At 49.1% G+C, this 26,195-nt stretch overlaps 1 protein-coding gene across 9 annotated transcripts in view; it reads left to right on the plus strand.

The window, feature by feature from the left end:
* Positions 1-22,640, plus strand: part of RASAL2 (RAS protein activator like 2) — a 187,978-nt gene extending 165,338 nt beyond the window's left edge. For 4 of the 9 annotated variants that reach the window (XM_055724688.1, XM_055724691.1, XM_055724684.1 and 1 more), the window contains 9 exons: positions 159-395; positions 1,094-1,295; positions 4,029-4,228; positions 5,193-6,054; positions 10,349-10,483; positions 11,834-12,036; positions 12,535-12,622; positions 15,276-15,306; positions 17,360-22,640. In XM_055724688.1, coding sequence (XP_055580663.1) covers positions 159-395; positions 1,094-1,295; positions 4,029-4,228; positions 5,193-6,054; positions 10,349-10,483; positions 11,834-12,036; positions 12,535-12,622; positions 15,276-15,306; positions 17,360-17,502 — 2,101 coding nt within the window. In that variant the 3' untranslated portion in view covers positions 17,503-22,640. The remainder of the gene's footprint in view (positions 1-158; positions 396-1,093; positions 1,296-4,028; positions 4,229-5,192; positions 6,055-10,348; positions 10,484-11,833; positions 12,037-12,534; positions 12,623-15,275; positions 15,307-17,359) is intronic. The other 5 variants (XM_055724689.1, XM_014277327.3, XM_055724686.1 and 2 more) reach the window with 4 other exon arrangements.
* Positions 22,641-26,195: the final 3,555 nt, after the last annotated feature.

The raw sequence follows: 26,195 nt of genomic DNA on the forward strand, positions 1-26,195 counted from the left end.
CCTAGCCTAGAGAGGGAAAAGGGGGAGAAGGGGGGGTGGGATGGGAGAAGAAGCTGATGTTCCCCTCCAGTAATTATTTCTGAGTGATCGATCACCAGTTCAACTTGTTGCATCTCATTGCCCGTACAAATTTTATTTCCTGCTTTATTATTTTTCAGCGTGTTCCCTCGTGAGCTGAAGGAAGTGTTTGCATCTTGGAAGCAGCAGTGCCTGAGCAGGGGCAAACAGGACATCAGTGAGCGCCTGATCAGTGCCTCCCTCTTCCTCCGCTTCCTCTGCCCCGCTATCATGTCCCCCAGCCTCTTCAGCCTCATGCAGGAGTATCCCGACGACCAGACATCTCGCACGCTCACGCTTATCGCGAAAGTCATTCAGAATCTCGCCAATTTTGCTAAGTAGGTGGTGGCAATCAAATTGAAGTCTGTGCTTTTAGGGGTGCAGGTCGCTGCGGGCTGCTATAGAGCAAGGCGAGCCCTGCTTTGGGAGGCAGCTGATCCTCTGGCAAGCTGAAGTCAGCTCTGGGAAAGTAGGAAGCTTCTCACTTATATGTGAACTCTGTTCCCCTTGAGACACCTCAGTGCTGAACTAGGTACCTTCTCCTTTTCACATGCAGATTTGAGCTGTGTTGAATCCGGTAGAGGGAACACAGTATAAAATCAAGGAGTCGTGCATTAGCATGTCAGTGTGTATGCGATTTCAAAAGAAAAGAAGCCCGTTCCCACCAAGGATCATGATTTTCCTCCTTTCTTCCCCCAAAATTTCCAGCTGAATGATACAGACGGCACAGCATGTCCTTTACAGGGGAGGAGATGCAGAGAAGGAGAGAAAAGGGTGTCTGGCGGGGGCGGGTGGGGGAAGATGTGTTGTTCCCTTGATCATAGTATGAACAGTAAATTACTAGTATTTAAATAATTCCAAGAAAGCACTGAACCTCTTAAATTATCCAGGTTTTTTTCTCCCAGACCTCAGAAAGGCAGTTCTAAAGTTAAGCACTTAAGTAATTGTCTGTAAGCACTTGGGCTCTGTATTTTGGATGGAGGTTATTGACGGGGTCCTGGCACCGTCCGTCGTCCCCCCCCCCTGTTTCTTGCAGGTTTGGTAATAAGGAGGAATATATGGCCTTCATGAATGACTTCTTGGAACACGAGTGGGGAGGAATGAAGCGTTTTCTCCTGGAGATCTCTAATCCAGATACCATCTCAAACATGCCTGGATTTGAGGGCTACATCGACCTGGGCAGAGAGCTCTCGGTGTTGCATTCCCTCCTGTGGGAGGTTGTGTCCCAACTCGATAAGGTAAAGCAGTCTGGAGGCCCGGGGGGCGAATCCGGCGATTGTCCCGTAGCAACAGTAAACACTGGGAAACATCAAGGGAGCAGCTGAAGCCTGCTTTGGGGAGAGCTTATTCAACAGCTTTGGAGAGGAATGTTTGATCATGGTATTGCACAATTGCTTTTCCCCTGATTTCGGACCGAGGCCCGAAGCAGGGCATGTGAAGTGGTTGAGCTTCAGCAGCCGTGCAAACACTTGGCGGAGCCTTAAGTAAGGCTGGGTGTTCAATGGTGGAGAGGGCAGCGCTTAGGAGTAGACCTGGAATGCCCTGAGCAGCCGTTCCTTGCTTGTAAGTGAGCTGGAAAAAAGGGAGGGTGTTTGCGCAGAAAATGCGCAAGCGTTGCGGTGCCCTCTTGGATGCTGATGGAGGTGCCACCACGCCCTGCCCTGCCCGGCTTGGGGGGGTCATGTGTTGGCCCAGCAGAACTGTTCTCACTAAAGACCTGATCCAAAGCCTGCTGAGGTGTTCTCCTGTCCGCAATCTTTGCGTTAGTTTTTAGTATACATAGAGGATGTCATGTAAAAACTTGGATCCACTCCATTTTATCCTGTAACACAAGCCAAGTGCTTGCTGCCGTGCGTTGTGCTGGGGTCACACGCGTTGTCCAGGTTCTGTTCTGCAGCGATAGACATTGCCAACAACAAGTATGGCTTCCATTTGGCTACAGAATGAGAAAAGGCCCTAGTTTGCATTTCCTTAGCTATGTGCCTTCGCAGGATCCAAAATCATTAGAACCTTGATAGCAAAGATAGTTGGTAAGACCCAGAAAAGCAGAGCTGCAAGTCTGTCTTTTTTTTTTTTTTTTTTTTTTTTTTATTTTTTTTTATTGTAAGTGCTTGGAACTCTTCCATATTTCAACTTTTAGAGGTGCATTATGTTGTCCACATTCCATTTATATTATTCTTTCTTTTGAAACTGGAGAAGTGAGGTGAATTGCAACGCGCTCCTAATATTTTTATTGCATTACGGTTTGCCAAAATAGTTATTTGTTGTGTATCTGTTTTCTCACAGTACATTATTTGAAATAAAAAAAGAAAAACGGAGCCAGTTGCATCAAAGTGACATGTCCTTGACTCAGAAAGGCAATATATATTCATGTTAGTTAATCTTAGTTTGATAACAATTTACGATCCTGTTTTTTCCGTTTCCCTCATATGTGTACACTCAAAATGTCACAGGCAGCAACAAAGTCAGCTACAGAGGTGGGTCAGCAGCCTCAGAACAGGCAAAGCGAGCACTCAAAAAACCCGGATCCTCCATTTCTGCAAATTGGGGTAAACCCAGCAGGGCAGGGAACGTGGCAGTCTCCCTCCAGGCCGGTCAGGCGCAGGTCAAGAGAAGCCCAGCTCCGGTCTTTAGAACTGCAAATGGATCTTTGGATTTGGTGTTAGTTACCGTGAGCTGCTCTCCAAATGCTCTCCAAAGGTTGTAAAGGTCTTGGGACAGCGAGGAAAGGAAGGAGCCGGACCTGGATGAACCATCCGAGCAGATCTGCCTTGCCCTTTCTGTAGGTTAGACGCGTGGCCCTGTCCTAACAGGCCCTTGGGAGCTGGTGTAGTGGTTTCCAAAAATGAAAATCAAGGGGTAAAGTTAGGTGCCAGACTGCTTTACTGTGGGTAACGACTGGAAAACGTTAGGAGAAGTCACCTCGGAGATTTTGATAGCCACAGCGGAAGAGCTGTATGAAAATGTCTGTAAAAAGACCTTGCTCGGGAGCCAAGCTGACTGAATACCTGCTTGCAGGAAAAAGGAGGGTATCTTTAAAAAGAACGTTGTCTTTGTAGCAGAGTTTTCACTTTTTTTTTTTTAAACCTCCAGCGCTTTCACCTTCTTCCTGCTGTCCCAAGAGCCTGAAAAGGTGCCCTGTAGGTGATATAACCAGCAGTGAGCCACGGGGGGGAGAAAGATAAAGAGCCTGAATGAGCAGCCTTCCTTGCTGGAAGGTCAGCTGCTCATATCCTAGGCCTGGCCAGCACTGAGCTAACATGTAATCCAAGAAGAAGCTACCCATTTAATCCCATGCTGATGTGATAATGTTGGGATGAGGCTCATTGATGTTTTCATGCAGTTATTTTTCACTTTTAGGTAGGGAAGAAAGCTGTAATTGTTGATTACAGGGTGCTGCGGAAGGCGGCATCAGTGTAGGATGCCAAAAGCAAAAGGCTTATGAAATGAAAACCTTCCCTTTCCCCATCACCCTCAACCCTTGCGATTTCTCTCATGATCCCCCTGAATGCCGCATCCCCTTGTCTGTTGGCATGCATTTCCTTCACCACATGACACCCTTTGCCTGGAAAGTTCCCCCACTAGCTGAACCTGTAGTCTTTGAATGCCCTTTAATGAGTAGATACTGTAGTTTTCACTTTGACCTCACCCACCCTGGACTTAGTTTGCTTTGCATGATAGTTTTGCATTGGAATGGCAATAGTTTTGTTTTATTGAGCATGATTTTTAATTTTGGGGGTCAATCCTAATTTCTTTTCTATTTCCTTTTCTTTCCTCAATGTCTGCTGCACCCCGTTTCGTCTCCTCCATCCATCTCGTCGCCGTGGTTACGCTGCTCCGTAACACTGCATTACGGTCCTGGCACACCCGCACACAACCACCCACCCTCCTTCCTTCCACCTCCACCCCTCCGCCTCTGTGCATCGTTATCAAAAAACTGGCGGATGTCGCGGTGCTTGTTGTCCAATTAGGGTGAAAATTCCTTCCTACAGGCGACCGTGGCAAAACTGGGACCTCTTCCTCGTATTCTTGCCGATATCACCAAATCAATGACCAACCCTACGCCGATACAGCAGCAGCTGAGGCGTTTCACTGAGCACAGCTCTAGTCCAAACGTCAGTGGCAGTCTCTCCTCAGGGCTTCAGAAGATATTTGAGGACCCCACTGATGGGTATGTAACAGCCAGAGCTCGAGGGGTGATGTGGGATCAGGGGGTGGTTAAGCCTGTGAGGAGTGGAGTGCTCCATCACCTGAGCTGCCTGCCCAGACCAGTAGGAGCTCCCAGTAGGAGCGGGAAGCTTGGACTGTTGTCACGGGTCCCAGTAAGACATGCACAAGGTGGCACTGGAGACCTGAAGCTTGTGGCTTACCCAGGACTCAGAGATGTCCCTGGGAGCCGGGGTCTTCAGCTGTGAAAAAACAGTTTTGCGATTTACTGCCAGTCTGAGCGCCTGGATGCGCAGTCAGCCCTCGTGCTTCCTCCTGGTGATCGGGCTGCTTAATTACTGCTCATGAAAAAACTGGACTTCAGGAGGAACTTGTTACTAACAGACCAGCAAAACCAGTCCCTCCTCGGTTCAGCGCAGCATTTCTCAGCCTGTAACAGCTGTTAATCAGAAGCAAAAAGCTGTGACATGGCAGAACTGGCAAAGAGCTTGGATACTGGGCTCTCCCGGTTGTTCCTGTGCCGTCAGGCGTGAGGGCCAGGACATGTGGAAGTGTCCGCCCTCTGAGCTCACATCTAGATCTGCAGGAGCCTTCACACAACTCCTGTTGAAGGTTTAGGCCCCCACAATACGTAGTGCTGGTGAAGGGTTAAATGGGATCCAAACCGCTCTGAAGTCTTGCTGGGAGACAGAAGGGAGGGGGGAGGATTCGGTGGGAATGGTTTGCATTTCAGCTGTGAAAAAAATAAAGATGAAGCGCTCCTTGAACGAAATGCAGTTCTCAAAGAGAAGCGGTAATTAAGGAAGAGTGTGTTTTGACTCGAACACAAAGAGCTCATAAAAGGAAATCTGGTTCCTTGAAGCTTTCAGCTGGGGGGGAGGTTAAATGAGGGAGGAAGACTTCTCTGGGACAGATCTCTCAGGATCTTGGCTGCTTAAAAATTAACCAGATTCCTTTCCACTCCACAGTGACTTGCATAAGCTGAAGTCTCCAACCCAGGAAAACGTAGATGGATATTTTAGGGGCAAGACCTTACTGTTGGTTCAGCAGGCATCCACCCAGAGCATGACCTACTCAGATAAGGATGAAAGGGAAAGCATCTTGCCCAATGGACGTAGCATCTCGCTCATGGACCTCCAGGACCCTCACACGGCTCACAGTGACCACGCTTCTATCATGCACGACGTGCCTTTGCGCCTGGCTGGCAGCCAGCTCTCTGTCACACAGGTGGCAAACATCAAACAGCTGTGGGAAACTCAGAGCACACCCCAGAGCGCTCCCCAGGTGAGAAGACCCCTGCACCCCGCTTTGAACCAACAGGGCAGCCTCCAACCTCTGTCCTTCCAGAACCCGGTTTATCATCTCAACAACCCGACCCCACCGCTGCCCAAGGCCTCTGTGGACTCCAGCCTGGAGAACCTGAGCACTGCCAGCTCCCGGAGCCGAAGCAACAGCGAAGACTTCAAACTTAGCGGGCCGAGCAACAGCAGCATGGAGGACTTCACCAAACGCAGCACGCAGAGCGAGGACTTCTCCCGGCGCCACGCGGTGCCGGACAAGCACGTCCCCATCGCGCTGCCCCGCCAGAACAGCAGCAGCCAGGCGCAGATCCGCAAAATGGACCAGGCCGGGCTGGGCGCCAGGGCCAAAGCGCCGCAGTCCTTGCCGCACAGCGCTTCTTTGCGCAGCACGGGCAGCGTGTCGGCCGTGTCGGGGGCCGTGGTGACCGAACCCATGCAGAACGGGAGCCGGTCCCGGCAGCAGTCCTCGTCCTCCAGGGAAAGCCCTGTCCCGAAGGTGAGGGCAATTCAGAGGCAGCAGACGCAGCAGGTAAGGGAAGCCTTTTTCCAGGCGCGTTCTGCTTTGGTGTTTAGCTGATAGCTGCAGTGACCTGCAAAGCTTTTTGACCTTGGACTTGAATCGAGTACTGGCACTAAGTGGCCAGTAGCAAGTGTAAGAGATAGTCATGTCCATTATCCTTACAAGCTTGGCAAACCTAGCTTACCTATTCTTTGGATGCTTCTGTATTACATCCAAAACAATTTTTTTTTCCTCTTCACTAACACAGCAGCAAGCCTGCTGAAAGAAACAAAAGTTTACAAATTCCCTGAATAAAAAAAAACCAACCAGAAGCAGCTTTGTTCCAAATCATAGTTAAGATTGCCAAGTGAGACTGCGTTTGCCCTGTGGTGCTAATTTATAAGTACAGCTACCTAAAACCAGAAATAAAGATAAAATATCATAGAATAAACTGCTGCAGAAATAATGAAGTGGTACAGTCATCTTAAGTGTGGAGAAATCTATATTTCACCATGAAGCAACAGTCCGTTGCTGGTCCCCAGGTAAGTACTGCTTTTTCATTACTCATCCCAAACTATGAATAATGCAAACACTTTCTGGAAAGGAATGCTTATATGTACCAACTCCTAATGCACTTTAGCAGTTGTTCATAGGTGACTGTAAATCAAGATTTTCTTGTCAAAAAGCCAACATTCCTTTACCTTAAAACTAAATCCTGCCGTGATTTGCTGCGTGTGAAAATATTTTTCTAAACATTTTTCTATATCAGTTTGATGTTAAAGAGAAAATTAGTATTTAAACGCTTGGCACTACAGCAGACATAGAAAATGTCTCGATCTGCAGGTCGGAGGGTTGTTTTTAGAAGTGTCATATAAGTGCGTACAGACGTATCGGCTGGGCAGGGTGAGGCTCTTGAAGGCGACACAGATGCTGTTTCTTGCTGCTTAAGTGTGTTCTTCTGTGGTTACTGTGAGGGTAAAGGTGGTCACGTTTGATTTACCTTACCTAGTATAGAAGGAAATTTTTTAAGCTCTGGCTTTCCACAAGATCTTCTAGGAAGGATGCCGCTCTGCACGCAGGCTTTCGCTCCAGAAGGCTGTAGCCCCTGAGGTTGAGACTCCTCCGCAAGGAGCAGGAGGTTGTGATGCTCCTTGCTGACGTAGCCCTGTTGGCAAAAGCGCCGGTGAAGACATGGTTGTGCAAGGGGAAAAGCTTTTGGCTTGGAAGGTGAAGCTGGCAGAACCTGGCTGCCAGCGTGAGCTCCTGCTGTGCCAAAGGTTTTGCCCGTACCCCTGCTGGTGTAGCCTTCTTGGCAAACTCCTGAACGTTACAGTCGAAAGGAGGAAAATCTGGATGATGCCTGGGAACCCAGGAGCAATTGGGGCTTCAAAACTACTTTGATACCTCAGGTTCATTAAAGTACAAGGAGACCAGAAACACTGAATCGCAAAGCAAAGCTTAATATGCCAACTTAGTAATACCAAAAAAAAAAGTATACACTTATTTGAAGTGTATATGTTTGTGTCCTCCTTTGGAGTGTGTGTTTTACACCTGGGTGTAGAAGGGTTGATAAATGAAGTGTATTGAATACAACTAAGCCTAGTGTGGAGGTGCTAGGAAATTTTTAGGCCAGTAACAAAGATAAATTTGAAGGATAAACTCCCTTTGCAGTTCTCAGGCGTCCAGTGTGAACTTGTGTTGTATGATCTGCTGAGTCTTCTTCTGTGGTTCTGTGCAGCATCCCTGGGCAGCTGGTGTCTTTCCTCAGGGCTTGTTAGGGGAAGTGTCTACACAAACAGGCAAAGAAGGCTTCGCTTTGAAGGCGTGAGGATAAGGAAGAGAAAGCCCAGGTGGTGTGTTTCCAGTCTCTGTGTGTGCACCTTCTGCGGGTGGCTGCTGCCCTGCGTGTGTTTACAAGAAACGTTGGGTTGCTCTTTGCAAACCCCCGGCTCTTCTTGTCTGAAATTGCTGATTATCCAACTGCCCCCAAGAAAATCGGTTACCTTTGCTCGTTTAGCATCAAAGTGGCTGCCTCAGACTTCCCTCTTCTCCAGTTGCTCTTTACATTCAGCTTCATAGATGCCTGCGACTGTGACTGGCTTCAGGGCAGTCTCCATCCGCCCCCCCCCCCCCCCCCCTTGTAGGCAATGTGCTTCCACTTATTTTTCCACTCTACTTTCCATACTAATTGTTTCCACTGGATTCATTAGAGTACTTGCTCCTACTTTATTCAGAGAAATCAATTTGTTCTTTCCTTCCCCACACCCTTGAGAAATGTCTTGAAGTGTGCCAAATCGAATGGCCAGAATTTTTTGGAGGCAAATTCCATTGCGTCCTTTTAATTGCAAATTATGTTGTGGAATTCTGTTCTGATTTTAAAAAGAAAAGGAGAAAAGAGAAGTTGGGCATGTTCTTTCTGGGCATGTTCTTTCTAGGCGTGCTTTGTGGGCGTTATAATTATTGGACTCTGTTCTCTACAAGTCCCATTTGTTTCTGAATATAGAGCTAGGCCCTTTGTTTGCTGGGAGAGGTCACTTTCTGCCTTCCATTTCCATTTAGTAGGTAGGTGGGAACAGAAATGTCAGTGTGTTCCTTTGGAAGAGAGGCAAAGAGAGGAATTAATACATGTTCCTAGCAGGCTTTTTCTTTTTTCCCCCCTTTATTAGAGTATAACTCATAACCCATTAGCATGTGAAGTGCTTGCCGTCCGCTTGGTCTTTGTGGGCTTTCCGAGCTTGGCTGCTGAAAGTATCCCGTCCTACAGCCTGCAAGATGGCTTGGCAAGTTTGCTGCTGATCAGCAGTCTATTACAAGGCCGGCCATGGAATTTCTAGTCACCCTTCTGCTTAGCCCTCCGTAACTCCAACGAGCGGTGACACCGTTCATCCATAGCTGTTGGCATTTCCTAGAGCCAAAGCAGTTACCTCCGAGAAGAGCCTGCTGGTGGCAGAGCCACGCACCCTCCGTAGTTTCCCTTGCTGTGGCTGCCTGACAGCAAACAACATCAAAAAAACCCCAAACAACCTAAGGAAGGAACTTTGTCGGGCTGTCACGCTGCACTGGAGAGGGGCTGTTAGCCCTTCTGCTGTGAAGACTTCCTTCTAGTAAAAAGGCATCTGCCGAAATCCAGGGATTTTTGCCTAATTCCTACACCTTTGCCTTTACACCCGTCCTTGCTGAGGCCTATTCCTGTGCTGGAGTCCGCACCCCTGCGCGGGGCAGCCGAGCCGTTGCGGGCAGGTCCTCTGGCCTCGCCAGCAAGAGAAACCGAAGCGGAGGCCGATGCCATCCCTCGCCTGACTGGTGTAAACGAAGCTGGTACTGCCCCATAAGGAGCTCCTCGCCGAAACTGAGACTTCAGAACTGCCCTGCCCAGGGAGCCCGTGTCACTTGGTACAGTACTGGAGCGAGGCAGGGAGCTGGAGAGCTGCTCCAGCACAAAAAAAAGCCACAGCTGGGACTGAGGGGGAAGCTGATCTTTCGCGTTTCTCAAAAAGTTCAGACAGTGTCGCTCTTTCAGCGGTAATTATGCTAATTCCTGTGCTTATAAACTTGTCTTTGTCCATGAAAATCGCTTGGAATTTGTAGCAAGCCATATTTTCCCCAGCCAGGCGGAGGGTTTCTTGTCTCCGTCCTTGGCCTTTTGGATTCCCTTAGAGGATAGATAGCCTCCGGTGATGCTTTATGGATCTCCTAGGAAGCACTGCTGGCCCTGGCTGCCTTTCGCAGCCTTGCCTGGGGGTGTGTGCTACAACAGACCAGCTAAATATAAAAACGTAAAAAACTCACCGGTGCTCCGATGCTGATGTTACACCTCTTTGCCTCTTTTAAGCACTGCCGTGCTGCCTCACGTGCAAGCCTTGCAGCCCCCCACTGCGTTGCAAAGCCTGCCTGCAGCCTGGCTGGGGCGGCTGCTCCCACGCTGAGCTCCGCAGCGCTCCGGAGAAGCCCATCTGTTGTACCTGAACGGGCGCCGAGCAAAGCTCGGCCGCTCTGATTGCTTTGGGAGAGAAATCAGAGGTTGAGAAAGCCTTACGTAAAGTCTGGCAAAGGGGAAAGGTGGATGTGAACAGGGTTTGGAAACAAGGAGTTATCCAAAGAGAAGTTCATTTAGAAAGGAAGAAACATTTCTCCAGTGTGTGGGTTTTAGAGGGGCTGCAGGTCCCAAGTCGAAGGAGGGATGAAGCACCTCTGCAGGAGAGGGTTGGGGGATCCTTTGAGATGGACGGATTAACAGTCGTTTTTCTCTTCCAAATATACTGGATCTTAGAGCTGATTTATGTGTAGTTTCTGTGAAAAAAGCTTACGGGTATCTCTGCTGCAGGTTCAGTCACCTGTGGACTCTGCCACCATGTCACCGGTGGAAAGGACAGCTGCGTGGGTTCTCAATAATGGACAGTACGAAGAAGTAGAGGAGGACGCAGAGCAGAATCCAGATGAAGTCAAGCATGCTGAGAAGGTAGATTTTATTCTGTATGCAGCCATCTCGAGGGCTGGTCCTGTCCACGCTACAGCTGAGTTCAGAACAGCTGCTGCAACAGCCGTGCTTTCCAACACGGGTTGTACTGGCGTAACTTCCTGCTGTACCTGCTGACACACATACCTGTAGTACAGCATCCCATACTGTAGATTAACCCACGTACAGGCTGTAACCTGTCAAATGGGTGCAGAGTGACACAGCTGAGAGTTTGTACATGACAGGCTGGTATTTGGCACTTAGGTGCATCGTGAGTCACACTGCCTAAGTGTATTAGATCCTGCTCAGATCATTATTTTTTTATGACAATACTATAGCTACAGCATACTGCCTTTCTCCTATGTTTGCAAAACATTTTATGATCATTAAAGTCCATTTAAAAAAAAAACAACCCAACACACACAATTGTTAACCTAACTGAGTCTAGCTTAGGATACGCTCAGTGATTGTACAAGGCTTTGTAAATGCAATCCAGTCTTTGTCAGTAGCTGCATTCAGGTTTTGTCTTGGGCTTCCCCTGCAGCAAAGCCCTGTCATCGAGGTAGGACGGTATTTCTGGGCTACACAGAAACGTCCATGATCCCTCTTTTTAAAGCGTATTTTCTTTCAGGAGTAGATACCATTTTTCCGAACACGGTTACATCTATATGCCACTATGGTGACGAAGTTTAGTAAGAGGTTTGGTATTTTGAGAAGGCAGAGAGTGAGGAGCACATCTGGCGGACAAGCAGCAGGAACGCAGCATTGTTAGGAAAAGCAAATGAACCCAAACCAAAGTGGAATATGTTGAGATTCATTGCACTGCTGCAGAAGTGACTGTCCACAGAGACCATAAGTAGAACAAAGCCTCAGCCAAGTAAACTTCCAGGCTCTGTTCTGCAGCGAATGATTTGCTCTGGTTTCACACGTGGTTTCACCTTCATTGGGTACTGAAGAGTGAGTTGTTTGGGTGCCATACTGGTCCATTTTGGAAGTCTGGTTGCCCAGGACATATTTACAGTTGAGCAGCATTGGCAGCTTCTGTCTGGGAGCTGCTTGAGTCTGGACTAACTGGGGATGTTACTGGTCAGGGCTGAGGAGCAGTGTGGGAGCCCTCTGGCTGCTTTACCTGTGCTACAGAGCGGCCCCCTGCACGGTGGGAAAACCGTAACGTCCGTGGGAGCTGCGTGCTCCGTGTCCATGGCTGCCCACGGTTGTTTGCTTGGCATTCCCTTTACTTCCATCAATTTATTTTTCATTAAAAAAACCAGTGTCCTCCTCTGAACAGCAGCAGCAGATTATAAGGATCCGGACTCTTTCCTTTGCATCTGATTCTTCCCCTTCCACCTGCAGTATGAACAAGAGATCGCGAAGCTGAAGGAGCGCCTGAAGGTGTCGAGCCGCCGGCTGGAGGAGTACGAGCGGCGGCTCCTGGTGCAAGAGCAGCAAATGCAGAAGCTGCTGATGGAGTACAAGTCTCGGTTGGAAGACAGCGAGGAGAGACTGCGCAGGCAACAGGAGGAGAAGGACAGCCAGATGAAAAGCATCATCAGCAGGTGAGGCTTTGGGAAGTTCGGGACTGCGCAGCATGAGCAGCTCCCCTTGTCGCGCGTTTGCCTTGATGCTGAGGAAGGTAGTTGCGTGACCTTCCTGACCTCTCTGGACTGATACCGTCCTGCCTTAGAGGTGAAGACATGGGGATGCAGGTGTGGAAACTTGCCTTAGATTGCCAGGAGAGCAAAGAAAAAGATTTAGGAATTTTTAACCCTGGTCTCTGTTGGACTTATAACGGGTCTTTTTACTTACTTTGTTTGCGATCTGTACTCGGGGCAATAGTTTTTCAGAGCGGTTGCATTTTTGGCAGTGTCTGTTTTGAGAATGACAAAGTTAGGCAATTGGGAGTGTCGGATGGATAGAGAAGCTTTTCTGAGTGCGGCAGAATTCTTCTCTTGCAGAGCCGGGACAAGCAGAGAGGTCAAACCAACAGGCCAGAGTACCTGAAACACTCTGGAACGGTGTTCAGCCGTCCTAATTTGTACCTCTTTGCTTACCAGACTCATGGCAGTTGAAGAGGAGCTGAAGAAGGATCATGCAGAGATGCAAGCTGTCATCGATGCAAAGCAGAAAATTATTGATGCGCAGGTAAGGAGCTCAGGATCTCCAAGAACCAAGTGTTCTGTGCGTGGACCCCATTCTTCTCCCCTGTCCTCCCCCCCACCCCGCCCCCAACGTCGTATCTAACTCCCAAGCTGGTGTTGGCCCATGGTGTTGCACATGTGACTTACTGCCTCCGAGGAGAGAATTGGGTTTTTGAATTCATAAAGGCTGCACTGTCTGACACTGGGTTTTGAGACAGCCTGACAACAAATCACAGGGCTGATGGCTTCTCTAAAACCTTTTCTGTTTTGTGAGATCCCGAGGGGGTGAAGGAAGAGCGGTGCATTGTGTAGCCATTGTTCCAAGCGTGGGGCTGGGAACTCTGGAAAAGCTCTGCCTCGTCCCAGCATAAATTGCCATGTGCATGCATCTCAGCTGTGCAAGCTAAGAGCATGGCTTTGAACGTTTGAGTCAAGAAAAGAGAATGCTTGCAATGGAGCATTGCCCTGTATAATGTCCTGTGTGGCATTTCACCCCATCTGACCGTCCCCCGCAGGCCCGGAGAAATGCCTGCGCTGCCACAACCCTGCAGTGCTTGCCGCAGCCGACACCACTTAGCTGTGGAAAGCGGGACCCAGCGGGCAATGCATGCGGGTGTATTGTGTGGGATCATTCCAGCTTTTCTTCTGTGTCTGTGCTGATCCCAGAGAGCAAAGCTTGTTCGAGAGAACCCGAGGCTGGTTTGATATCTGCCTGCCATGTTATGTTTGTGATATTTGCGTTTGGAGGACGTCTTCCCTGCTTCTGGGCTTTTCAGTAGTTCCAACTGTAAACTTTCCTTGAAGGATCATCTTAAGAAGGTGACCTGTTTCAGGAATAACCCAAGTTATTTCAGAAAGTTGTCTCCCTCCACAGCGTGGCAGGATGGGGAGCCTCAGCTGAACACTGTTAAGGATGGTGGATTGGAGTAGAGGTGTCAGTGAGCACAAAAGGGCATCCTTCAGCCACTCTTATTTTTTCCTGTTGAATGGCCAGCAATAATAGAAACATTTGAGCTCACACGGAACTGTAGGGAAAAATAAAAAATACAGAAAAAAGCTGTGTTTTAAAAAGCCTGGTAACACCAGGAGGATATTTATAGCAGATTCCTTTTTTGATAATTTGAAAAGTTCTGGTTTTCCTGCTGCCTCTGCCCATTTTCCCACAGTTCTTTAGAAAGACTGTTCATGAAAGCTGGATTTTTGGATCCGTGCCATCTAATCTGAATAAATCACTTGTGTACAATTACGTGGCACTTCTGTTACCTAGCCTCGCAGGATAAAAAGGAAAGCCTACTGGAATTACACCACGTGTAGTTCCTAGTTCTTGTGCGAGATGCTCTGCATGGAGGCTCCAGTGTGGCCAACCTTCTGAGGTGCAGCTCAAGGTGAAATCCTGGCTGTGAGGGCTTGCACTCGGAATGCCGAGTGGGAGAGCCCAGTGCTGGGGGGTCAACAGGAACGTAGCCAGGTACTGTAGTTTTTTACTTTTCTTGGTGGAGGGGAACAGTACAGCAGCCTCCAAGGTGATCAAGGAGCATGGCAAGTGTAAGCTGTAGAAGTAGAACTTGGACGTGCTGGGCTGGTTTTTTTGGAGGTGGGCAGAGTCAGGGCACCTTGCTGATGGAATGGCAGCTCATCCAGACAGCAGCCTGGTGTTTGAAGGTGGGTGATGCCTTTTGCAGCTGCCTCAAGAAGGTGAAAGGGGCACTGAGCAAACTCACAAAAGGTGAGTTTTGGAAGGAAGGATTTGAGAGAGTGTCAGTAAGCACCTTGCCCTTCCTTTAGCTGGCTGTGCCAGCAGGCGCTCAGGCTCGGTGTGAGGTTAGGGACCAGCTTGATCCCCCCGTGTCACCAGCTGGCAGAGGAGACTGCTGCTGGCTTGTCAGACCCTCAGGGCCAGGAGGGTGTGCTCCTTGATCACACTTGATCAAATGGTGCATCCTTTATCCCCTGCAGTGGAAACTGTTGAAAAAACAGTGGCGTTTAACAATTCCTCCTTTAATCTGACATTTTTTCTTCCAACGTGCTGTTAGCCGCTAGGGCAGGTAAGGTTATCGGCAAACCTCAACTGCTTCAAGGTCAAGCAGTTCATGGGGGAAGCTTAGCTGCCATTGCCCTTCCATGGGCACCTGAGCGGAAGGGGAAAATGCTGAAGGATTCAGAGCAGACACACCAGAGGAGCCCAAGCGTCTGCTGGGGTCTGTAGCAACCTATGTTTGCTCGGAAGGTTTTCCTTAGTCTGTGATTTGTTTGGCAGGGGGATATGGCAGCAGCTAGAAAAGAGAGGGCCTTTTGTACGTCAGGCTTCAGGAGTGGAGTTGGAACCTGGCTTATCACACCTGCCCGAAGAGTTCAGTGGCTGCTAGGAAGCAGCGGTAGCCCAGGCTTCTTGTGCTCAGTCACATCGATGGACACAAGATGCTTTTCGGGATTTGCTCTCGTGTCGTGGTCGGGTGCAGCACCCGCTACCGCGCCGACACAGGAGGCCAGCCTTGTTCTCCGTCTGCGTGCAGCGCCTGGTGCGTGCTGGGCACCCCTAGGCTGGCGCTGGGGGCAGGGGCTAGGTCTGCCTACGCTCTCCTTGGAGCAGCGGAGCTGCAAAGAGTTACTAGCCCAGTTGCTATTGCAAGTGACATCTCCGCTGTGTTAAATTACAGGTCATAAATGGGGATGAGATAATTCCAACAGGCAAGTAAACCCAATCAGTTCTCTAGCTGAGCAGTACCCAGTCCTGGCCCAGCGCACTGACCTCCTACCCATTCCAGCTCCTCCCGCTCCGTGTGCCCAATTCCTGTGCGTTACAGACATCTCCGCTAGGTTGTATTTTCCTTTGAGCCAGACGGTGCCTCTACTCACCAAGCTCACGCTTTTAAGATTGATTTTTCCAAGTGTAGGTTTCCAGCTGTTTTGTACACTGGCACAGTGAGCACGTATCAGTGCCAGAAAATAACCAGCCTTTAATTTTTAACTCTTTGGAAAGCTATATTCTTTGGAAATAAATTTGAATTTGAAATTTTATATTCCACTGAAATGTAGTCCGACGAGGAGGAGCTTTAAGTTGCTGAAGAGCACGGTTCTGCTCAGGGAGCTGTGTTTTGCAGGATTTATCTCTGCGTGGGAGGGAATGCTACGGCCTTTTCCTGCTCCGTGGTCTGTTCTCTTTGCTCGCATCGGCTGGATCAGGGCACGTGCTGGGGCAGGCTGTAGCCTGCCTGGCTGTTGGTTTCTAGTGCCTCCTCCCCCATTTGCTCTGCTCTACAGAGCTGGGTCTCTTCAGGGCTGTAATACAAGCAGTACTTAAATTCTGCTTTGTTTTTGCACCCTGACGCTTACCCCCGGGGGGAAGCCCGCTGAGAAAAGCAAACATGACTCGATTACTGATGTACCAGGCAGCTGATACGCTGGGATCAAAATCTCAAGGGGCTGTTGCAGCACTTAGGTCTCCTGAGCAGTATGTCCGAACTATCCCTTAATGTCTGTGCCTCCTGTGCATCGTTTTTCCTTCCATTTTGTTTCTCAGTGGGCTGGACTGGGAATAAAATTCCTGCACGCAGCTTTTTTTCATTCAAAGAAATTAGACATTTTTCCTTCTGAAAGAAAAAAAGCCAATCAGCCGGTAGCATGGAGAGCATATTTACCCTTTGCCATCTCTTTTGCTTCTTTGTTTGGCTGCATCTATTCTTTTTTTTTTTTTTTTGAGGGAAGATGAAAATTGTCATTTCTGATCGTGTCACCAACTCTTGGGCTTGACCCACCCCCTAGTGCTTTACCCCACTGCAGATAATCCAGCTGTTAGCAGGCTGGGTTTTGTTGATGGCTTTTTTTATTTTTTATAAATTTAGTACACCTCCTTGAGCTTTCAGCTAAAAGTAGAGGCTAGCACTTCGTGAGCGAGAAGAATCAAAACGGGCGTGTGGGAGCCCTGGATTCGGCGGAGCCCGGGAGCCCTCTGAGCTGGAATGGGTCTAGGAGCAGTGTGTTCAGTGTTTGTTCTTGTGTTCTGTCGATGGCATCTCCCCTCCACCCACACCGCCCTCTTCCCCTTCACCTCAAATAACCCCTTAGTTTTAGCTTTTGGCTGCTTCTTCTCTATGTTGCTGTTGCACCCTCACTCCTGCTGGTGACTGCAGGCTGCCATTATCTGCTTTTTTTTATTATTATTTATTTATTTCAAGCATACCATGAGTTTATTCTGAGCACACTCCATCCAAAGTACAGAGACAATGGCCGTTAGATACCACTTGCACTTTTCTCTGCCAGATGAAACCTCCACCACTTTTGTTTTCTGCTGCCTGTTTCTGTTTTTCTAACATAGATTAAAAACCAATTAAATTGGCTATCGTTGTTATTAACACCAACGCCCTTCCCCTCCCCTCTGCTGGCTGAATAGCGCATGTCCATCTGCCTCGGCTGGAGGCTGCCTGGACAAAGCCACTGTGACCGGATCGATTCAGCGATGTAACTGTGACTCGCCGTCACCTCCCGTCACGCCAAAAGGCCAGGAGGGCCAGGCCAGCCTGGGGAAAGCCCGTGGCATGCGGGGGCCGCGTTACCCCAAGAAAACAGAAAGAGGCAGACATCCCATCTTAGTGGAGAATGTTAGCCAAGCTGCCTCTGCCTAGAAATCACCTGAAGACACTGTCACAGCCCCGGGCCCTGGAAGTTCCCCGTGGAGCAGGCTGGTGGGGCAAAGGCGTTTCGCTGGCGAGGGAGCTCTGACTTTGTGGGGTGTTTGTTGCAGGAGAAGCGGATCGTGTCCCTGGACTCTGCCAACACGCGGCTGATGAGTGCCCTGACGCAGGTGAAGGAGCGCTACAGCATGCAAGTCCGCAATGGCATCTCCCCCACCAATCCCACCAAGCTTTCCATCACGGAGAATGGTGAATTCAAAAACAGCAGCTGCTAACTGGGCAGATGCTGCCGGCCATCTCCCCAGAAGGGCAAGAGGGCGCAGACTCAAGAAACCTTCAACATAGCCCCCCCTTCCCCTTACAGGTTTACATAATGCTGCTAACAAAATTAAAAAAAAAAAAAAAAAAAAAAGAGCAAGAAGAACTCTGAAAGGTGGGCTTTGATTCCCCACTCCAGGCCAGGAGAACTGGGCTCCCGACCGCAAGTCCTTCCATATCACTGTGTAAATAGAGGGAGCTCTTGGGTCATGTACAGAAAATGCCGATGTAATATACCAAAAGGAAGTGAATACTGTAGATTTTTTTAATTATTGCTATTTTTATTATTATTATTTTTTTTTCTCTTGTTGAAAGCACTGCAGTCCTTGGAGGAGGAAGAGGGGGGTGTGAGTGCATGTGTGTTGTGGGTGCGAGAGCGAGCGAGCAGCAGTGGGTTACATTAGGCAGCGGCTGTATGTGTCAGGCTGGCTGATACACGTACACGAGTGGAGTGAAATAGCGGTGAAATGAATTCTGTAACAAAACTCATCTGCTGGTTTTATTCCACTCTTCTCTAGCTGTTCTTTACCTGAATGCAAACTCGATAGCAAACATTTTTAGCAAGAAAATGGGCTCTTGCTGGATCCTGTACCTACTTTCAGTAGGGCTCTGGCAAAAAATTGCCAGTCTCTTTGAACAAGGTGAAAACTTGGAGCAGCAAGCGTGTTTCCTTGCATTTGCACACAGTCAGGCTTCCCATCAAACAGACAGAGGGAATCTGCAGTTTTTCGAGGTAGGATTCTTTCTTTTTTACCCCAGTTCTAATGCAGTTTTATATTTTCTGTTTTGAGAATTTACAGACCTGTAAATACTTTTTTTAAAAAATTTCTATCCAGCCCCCACTCTATGCCCCTCTTCGGTGGCGCCTTGAATTCGTTCCCTGTGCTCCGTCGGGAACAGCCAGGTTAATGCTCTGAGGAAGGGGCTGGCCCAAGGCGCCCACGCCCAGCAAAGTATGCAAAATCTCCTTTTTTTCCGAGCAGATTTCTATCTTTTAACTCTTGTTTAATTTCATTGTTTCAGCTGCTAGCTTAGCCAGTCTACTTCCAATGAAAGATGCTTTTTGCACGTTTGTGTTAAAAGATCTTTCATTTCCACTGATTTTTTTTTCCTTTTTCTGGATACTTTAAAGGAGTTATTTTGAAGTTCTGTACACACCAGTTTGTTCTTAAGGAGTTTTGACTAAGCTTTCATCTCCAATTACTTCCAGTTGCATTTCATAGAAGCATACTTACAGGCTGTATGTGAATGCATATATAATGACAAAGTGACCTTCTTGTGGAAGATAATGACGTTCTCAAACTGTAAAAGATTAACAGTAAATGGCACAGTATCGTCCATTCTCATGATTTCATCAAATGCTACAATATTTAGTTTGTTTGGTTTTTTTAAAGCCCTAGATTCTGGAAGCAAGTAGTAGTGTGTGAATCTTCACTTTCACCTTTTGGTGTACGTTTCTAGCCCCCAGACTCACAAAGTGAATGAAATTACTGCGACAGCACTTGAACTTCAGAATTATAGAAATATAATAGCGAGCGTGATGAGCCATTCAAACATGTTATGGAAATGAGAGCTTGGAAGAGTTGGCTGCAGAGCGAGACAAGACCTTGCGCAGGTGCCTGGGCACGGGGGGTGTTTGGCACAGTCAGGCCACGAGTTAATGAGGTGGCTGGGGGGCACCTGGCTGAACCCCTACAGCCTGCGGTACGGGAAGGTCAGTGGGGGAGCTGGTCAGCCGTGCTGGCCTTGGCTTCTGAATCTCTAAAATTGCCCTACATTACAAAGGTGACCGTTCCTAAACCAATTTCTTGACCTCCTGAAAGTGACCCGTGTTGCCTTGACCAGGAAGGATCGGCAGTGCCCAGGACCCAGCTCAGCATCTGTGGTCAGGTTGGTTTGGTCTGCGGCGATGCATTTCTCTCGCCTCCATGAAACTGTCGCGGTATGTCACTGTTCAGCCCGACTCTTGTGTCACGATACTCCAGTTAAACACCATCACAGGGGTGTGTTACGTCACTAACGGTGCGTCAGTACAGAAACTGCGTCTCCTGCACTGTAGGATGTACAAGAGAAACGTGGATGCGTCTCTCCCAGGAAGGCTTTCTGGAGAAGACTTGGCTGCAGCAAGCTGGGGTTTGCGGTTTTTGCTTAGCCTGTCAGGTGAGAGCTGCTCCGGCCGCTCGAATGCGCCTTGGTACCGCGGGCCAGGAGCATCCCTGGCTTGTTCCCGGTGTGTCGCAGCCGCGGCAGCGCTGCCTGGCGCACCTGGGGCTGTGCTCTGCATGTCCCGAGTAGTGATCACTTTTCCATACTTCCCAAACCGTCTTCCAGCTCTGGGTCATTGCTGGCATCCGATACGTTCTTCCTCAAACTGTGTCTTTGAGTTCCTCCTCCTTTCCTTCTCCCTTCACGCATCACAGCTGTCGGCAGTCTATCGAGTTTGTATTGATCTGTCTTGTGAGTAGCTCTCTTTTACAAGAAACCTTTGCAAACCCTTTTTGTTGAGTACTTTGGTGTGATCTGCATCTCCCCATCGCTGTGTACATTAATTAGACAGCTTCATTGTGCGAAATCTGTTCCCCAGCAGTAGCCTTTTCAGATGGGTAGGTGCATTGCTCACTTCATACGCGGTGCAAAGAGGACGGGTGTTCTGTGACGGGGACCTAAGAGCAAGCGGCTGTAGGAGTGCGTCGACTAGGACGCAGCAGAAGCAGATACATCATTCTGGTGGCGTTGGTCTAACATTAACCGGGGAAGTGCATTTCACCGGCGCTCCCCAGCTGTCTGGTAATCCATCAGAGGTCACTGCCTGAGCTGTGCGGTTTGATGCTGAAGACTCCAAAGCATCCATTTTGGTTTCTGCAGAGAAACGCAGCAGGGGCAACATTTCAGCCCTGAATTTTAGAGGGGAAATAATACCTGCTCCAAGATCGGTATGTTTTGGCGAGGTCTTCAGTAACGTGTCTTTCTAAAATACACCTTCTCCTCTGTATTTCTTAAGCTTGTAGAATGCTTGTAGGGAAAAGATGCTAGTCTAAAACAGCCTGAACCATCGGTGTCGTCCTCATAGCTTGTTGCTAGGCTGGTTATTTCTTTCCTATTTCAGTTCCTACTCTAAAGTACAACGTGTGCTCCTCTCAACTCCCGCTGTAGAGGAGAAGCTGCCTGTCAACCCGAGAGGGGGTGAAGGTTGCAGGCTCGCAGTGCTGCAAGACCAAAACTGATTAGTGCAGCACAAGATGTTGTGCTCCTGAGTTCTGCTGGCAGCTGTCTTTCCTGGTTTGTTACCAAGCAGTTTTCTAGAGAAATTTTAAGCTGCCTCAAGCCGACAATATGTGAAAATGCCAGTTCCTGTTTCATCCAGTCTGACAAAATCCAAGTGGCACTAAACCACGTGGCAGCCAAAAGGCCTGTCTGTTTAGGAGCAAGGGCCCTACGGGGCCTGAGAGCATTTGGTTTCAGACTAGTAGCCCGTGGTCCCTGCAGCAGTGAGAGCAGTAGCAACTAGCAGGACGTCTGACGATGCGCATCAGAGACGTTAGGGTTTGGTTCATACTTCCAGCACGTGCATTGGGCTGTGTCTGATGCTGTTGTAAGGAGCTGCTGCTCTCATTTGGAAACAGCTGAAGTAGTGCAGGAAAAAATTCATAGCCTGTAGCAGTAATTCTCGTGTATTCCTAAGGCTGAAACAGAAAAGTTGCCCATCTTGGCGTCTCGGTCCTTGCTGGCCACGTTAGTCTATTACTGGGATGGTTTTTCCCAGCCCCCAAAGCCAGCTGGGCTCCCGAGTTGTCGCTAGAAGCTCAGAGCCAGCATGGCAGGGTGGGAGATGGAGGGGCCTTCTGTGGCGCCGTGGCCACCTGCCACGTTGCGTGTGGCATCTGCAGCATGTGTGCAGCAGGGGTGGCCCGGACGGCGTGGGCTGGGCACTGGCGGAGAAGTGAGGGAGCACGGCGAGGGAGCAGCAGCATCCCGTCACTGCCCATTCTTTGCAGCTCCGGGAATTCGGACCTTTTTTTTAAGGGAAATAGATTTCACATCCAGGAAGTACCAACAGTTACTCCTCTGGTGCACTAAAAGTGGGCAGCTACACGTAAAAGCACAGATTTGTACGGCTGCACGGTTTGCGACATTCCTCTCCGGTGGCGTAACGCAGGCAGGCGATCCCGAGGCGCGCGGGAAGGGATGTGGGTATTTTCTAGTTAGAGAATCTGAGGTGTATCCAGTAATAAATTCTGTATCCATTTAATAAGTCATCCAAAAAATGGGTCTTATTTTATGTTCTTGAAATTGCTTTGGGTTGGCTTAGGCTTTTTTTTTTTTTTTTTTCTAATATGATATATTGATTTAATGATTTAATGCTTGCTTAAACCCACCAGCTTTTAACTTCATCTGAACACTCGATGATTGAAGTCCATCGGTTTTACAGCAGTGCCCGTGCAATGTGTCAGCAGTAATTATCTGCGAAGGTCACCGTGTCTGTATGAGTTCTGTCTGTTCTGCAAAAATGTCTGTGTCGTTCCTGGCAAATAATCCCTGTCCGGGTTGAACCGTTAGCTGTATTGCCGTCCGTGAGGAGCCTGGTCAGGCACAGGTATCCGGCTGAGTCTGACAAAGCAAAAAGAGTTACATTTAGGCTGATGCTTTTAGGTATTTCCTTCTGCACAGTAAGTTAACTCCCGTGAGAGCAAGCATGTCGTTACAGATCATGCCTGCCAGGAATCCTACCTGTAAAAATAGATTTTCTGTCTCAAGGGCCTTAATAAGAGTGTTACTACACAGAACTGTTTTACAATGATAGCTCTAAATAATTTATTTTTTATTTCAACAAAGTACATCTTAAAAAGTAATAAACTTGTTTTTCAAGCCGTATTTTTATGCTAGTAGCACTGGACTGTTTGGTCTCTGAGATCCATTTCTGCATTTCATTGCCTGGGTTTGTTCTAAAGAAGATTTATTTTTGTTCTGTGAATAATTTTTGAAGGTTCTTGTAATATGTACAGATATAGATACATTTGAGGTCTTTTATTGATATTCCTACAAAGAATACAAATAAACTTTAACTTTAAACAATTTGGACTCAGTAAACCTATGCTGATTGAGAATTCTGCTCTTTCTGCCCTCGGGTTGTGCTTGGGTTTTGTGTAACTCCAGAGGGTGGTGGGAGATTCAGTGTAACTTACGTTTGGGATGGCGTAGCTCCCGTTCGGCGCCTGGAGCTCCCAGAGTGACCCCCGGGGGTGCAGGGCTGAGCCGAGCAGCAGGATTAATGCCGTTCTGGTGTTCCTGCAGCTGGGTGGGTTTGCTGGGGTGTCCAGCTGTGTGCAGCTCTGCCTCCCCGGTCACCGCCTGCCTTTTCCGAAGCTGTCCTGGAAAATCGCTGGCGTTGTGGAGTGAGAGAGCGACAAGCTGTGGAGACGCGGAGAATTGCTCTCTGCCGCTTCTAGGCATGGGATTCCTCGGATAATAACATCCTAAGAAGGCAGAGAGAGAATTACCTCGTATTAAGTGATGTGTTTATGCCTCTCATGCCAAACCAGCAAATTCCGTGTTCGGGGAGCTCCTGGTTTGCAGTTCTCATGCACCAGCCCAGCGCTGCGGTGCTTGAGGCGTGGGCACACAGGAGGAGTTCACAGAAAATGCTGGATTCTAAGCCATACATATTTATTCTTCATACGTGTATGAAATCTTGTATCTTAACGAGTGAGAAGACCTCTGTCATAGCGTGAAACCTGTACTCGAGGGGATGTTTTGCTAAAAGTCTTTGTATTTTCATTTCACATGATGCTTTTTTTTCCCATCGCTTTGAAGCCTGCAAAATACACACAGCGAACCTCGAGTTGTTACCGTGTGCCTCCACCCTGGCCCGACGCTTTGTTGTGTTCAAGTCCCCCTGCATGTTCTGCCTTGTTCTTGCTTAGGCTGTGAGTTTTCCATGCCGAGAGCTGCCTCCCTGCATGTCCGTACGGAACCCGAAACAGCGGGTGCCTGATGCTTCTGGGCACGAGGGCAGCGCTGGCAGCGTCCCTGAAGGAGGTGGGTCTGCAAATTCCCACACCCATGGCTCGTCCTCTCTCGGCACTCGCCCAGCAGTCGCCCGCTCCTCGCCCAGCAGTCGCCCGCTCCTCGGGGCGATGCCAAGCGCTGCCCAGGGAGCTGCCTGGGTGTGAACAGGCGAGGCAGGAGCCGGGGAGGGGAGGGGTAGGGTGGGATGCAGACCCTAGCAGGCAGAGTGACATCAGTGTTGTGTTTGCTGTCGTGGTTTTGGGGAGGGATGGGGTGGGGGGGTCTAAGGGGCAGAGGGACGGGCGGGGGAAGGCAGGGCTGGGGGAAGGAGACGGCCGGAGGGCGTGCTGAGTGACGCGAGGCAGAGCCAGAGCATTGCACAAATGCCAGTTAGGGCGACACTGAGATAATACAATTAAAGCTGTGGAAATTCTGGGCTTTTTGGTGACTGTCCCAAAGCAACTGATGGTCAAGTGTTCTGTCCTGCTGGGGATGCTGAATTCCCCTTTACCTTGAGTGTGCTCCTTCGTGCCACCGAGTAAAACTCCTGTACGTGAATATGCGAATTCTTTCTCCGTTTCTGCAAATTCTTTCCCCATTTCTGGCCGTTTTGGACAAAACGCACAGGGCTCTGGCGCCTGTCCTTGTTGCTCTTGCAGTTCACCTGCTCCAGCTGGGAAATTCCTCTGGGGAGTCTCTCCTCCAAGAGTCCTCCTGCCCAAAGGATGGAAGTGTAAAACCTTTAATCATTTCCTATGCACAAGAACATGTGTTGCTGCTTTAAGTAAGCAGCAGCTGATGCTTAAATCCATTAGCAGATGGAATACCAATTTGCTTACGCTGAGATACAAGTCTCATGAGAAGAGAGTCTCTGCTCGGACTGGAACCCATCTCACATTGCTGTCCTTCACCTTTGTTCTGGTCCCACAGATTAAATATCCTCGTGTCTCCAGAAGATGTATTAAATTCCTGCTTTTTGCTGTGAGAGGTAGATCAAATGTCTTGGTTGTAGCCACGAAACCTGGCTACCCATCAGTTCTTCCTGCAGCGAGTATGGGTACCTTGTCCTTAGCTCCATGGGAACGTGCGGTCCTGCTGATGCGACTGGAAACACGAGTTCCGTGGACCCGAACCCCCTTTCCAGCACCTTGCTTAGCCCAGCCCGGCAGCAGAGCAGCCTTGGCTGAAAGAGAGGAAATTATTGCCGATATTGCAGACCTGAGGTAGCTGCTGGGAGCAGGGCACCTGGGGTAGGTGTTCCCTGCATCCTCTGGGTTCTTCCAGCTTTTATGCTAAAATACGACCCTAAGGGCTGTTGTGTTACTGTTGGGGAGAGGGGGATCGTGAGGGACGGATACCTAGGGTTGACACCAGGAATGAAGGATGATACAGTGGTGACGGGATGAAATGTGATCTGCGCAGAGGCGAATGATGCTCCTCACCCCCTTTTCTCCACTCTCCAGGCTTCTCTTTGCAGCAGGATACAGATGCTGGAAGCAGTTCCTATTTTCCTTGGCAAGGAGGAAGTCCTGCATGCAGCGAAGGAGGAAGAGTGTCAGCCAAGTTGCAGGCCGTGTTTATCCACCCCTACCCTTTGTTGCTTCTCTCCCTTCACTTAGCTCACGTAAGTCGGACAACATGCAGGTGCTGTGACGGACCCTGCCTGAAACTGCCGATTTATGGATTATTACTGTAGGAGCGGCTGTTCTGTTGATGGGAGCTGTATCGATGGCGTATATCCCCCGCCCAGGGGGGACCCTATCGCTCCCTACAGCTGCCTGACAGGAGGGTGTAGCCAGGTGGGGGTCGGTCTCTTCTCCCATTTAACGAGTACCAGGACAACAGAAAACAGCCTCAAGCTGTGCCAGAGCAGGTTTAGATGGGGTATTAGGAAAAATGTCTGCACTGAAAGGGTGGTCAGGCACTGGAACAGGCTGCCCAGGGAGGTGGTGGAATCACCGTCGCTGGAAGCACTTAAAACACACGTAGATGTGGTGCTTAGGGACGTGGTTTAGCAGTGGACTTGTCAGTCCTGGGTTAGCAGCTGGACTTGATGATAATCTTAAAGGTCTTTTCCAACCTAAATGATTCTATGATTCTATACATCACTACCTATTGTTTTATATCTCCTGATCTTCAGAGTCACATGAGAGAAGACCCATTTTCAGAACTATGGGCCCAGTATATTTACAAGCAAATCTGAATACTAATGAATGTAATCAAACAAATGCAAAGTACCACACACAGCATGTGGTATCTTGCAGGGACCGTCCTTCCTGGGAGTATGTGCAATGCCAGTGTGTAACTTGTTAGAAGGCTCCCAGAGGCAGCCGTCATGCAAAATGGCTTTGCATTCAGAGGTGCAAGCGAAACCTGTCGGGGAAGGGAGCTGAACACAGCAAAGCTGCAGTAGGTACCTGCCTGGGAGACAGTTGCCTTGGAACAGCCTACCACGGCTGCAGACTGCTGGCTGGAGGCTCAGCACCGGCGCTGCTTCTGATGTTACAGCCCTTGTTTGTGCTGGTCGAGGCAGAAGGAAAGGTTCCTCTCTTCCGGAGATGTAGAAGAGAGGAGGTTGAACAAGACCCGCTACACAAAAGCACGGTGTGGGTAACAGGGTGG

This window comes from Falco cherrug, chromosome 12, assembly GCF_023634085.1.
Source record: "Falco cherrug isolate bFalChe1 chromosome 12, bFalChe1.pri, whole genome shotgun sequence".
In the NCBI taxonomy this organism is placed as follows: domain Eukaryota; kingdom Metazoa; phylum Chordata; class Aves; order Falconiformes; family Falconidae; genus Falco; species Falco cherrug.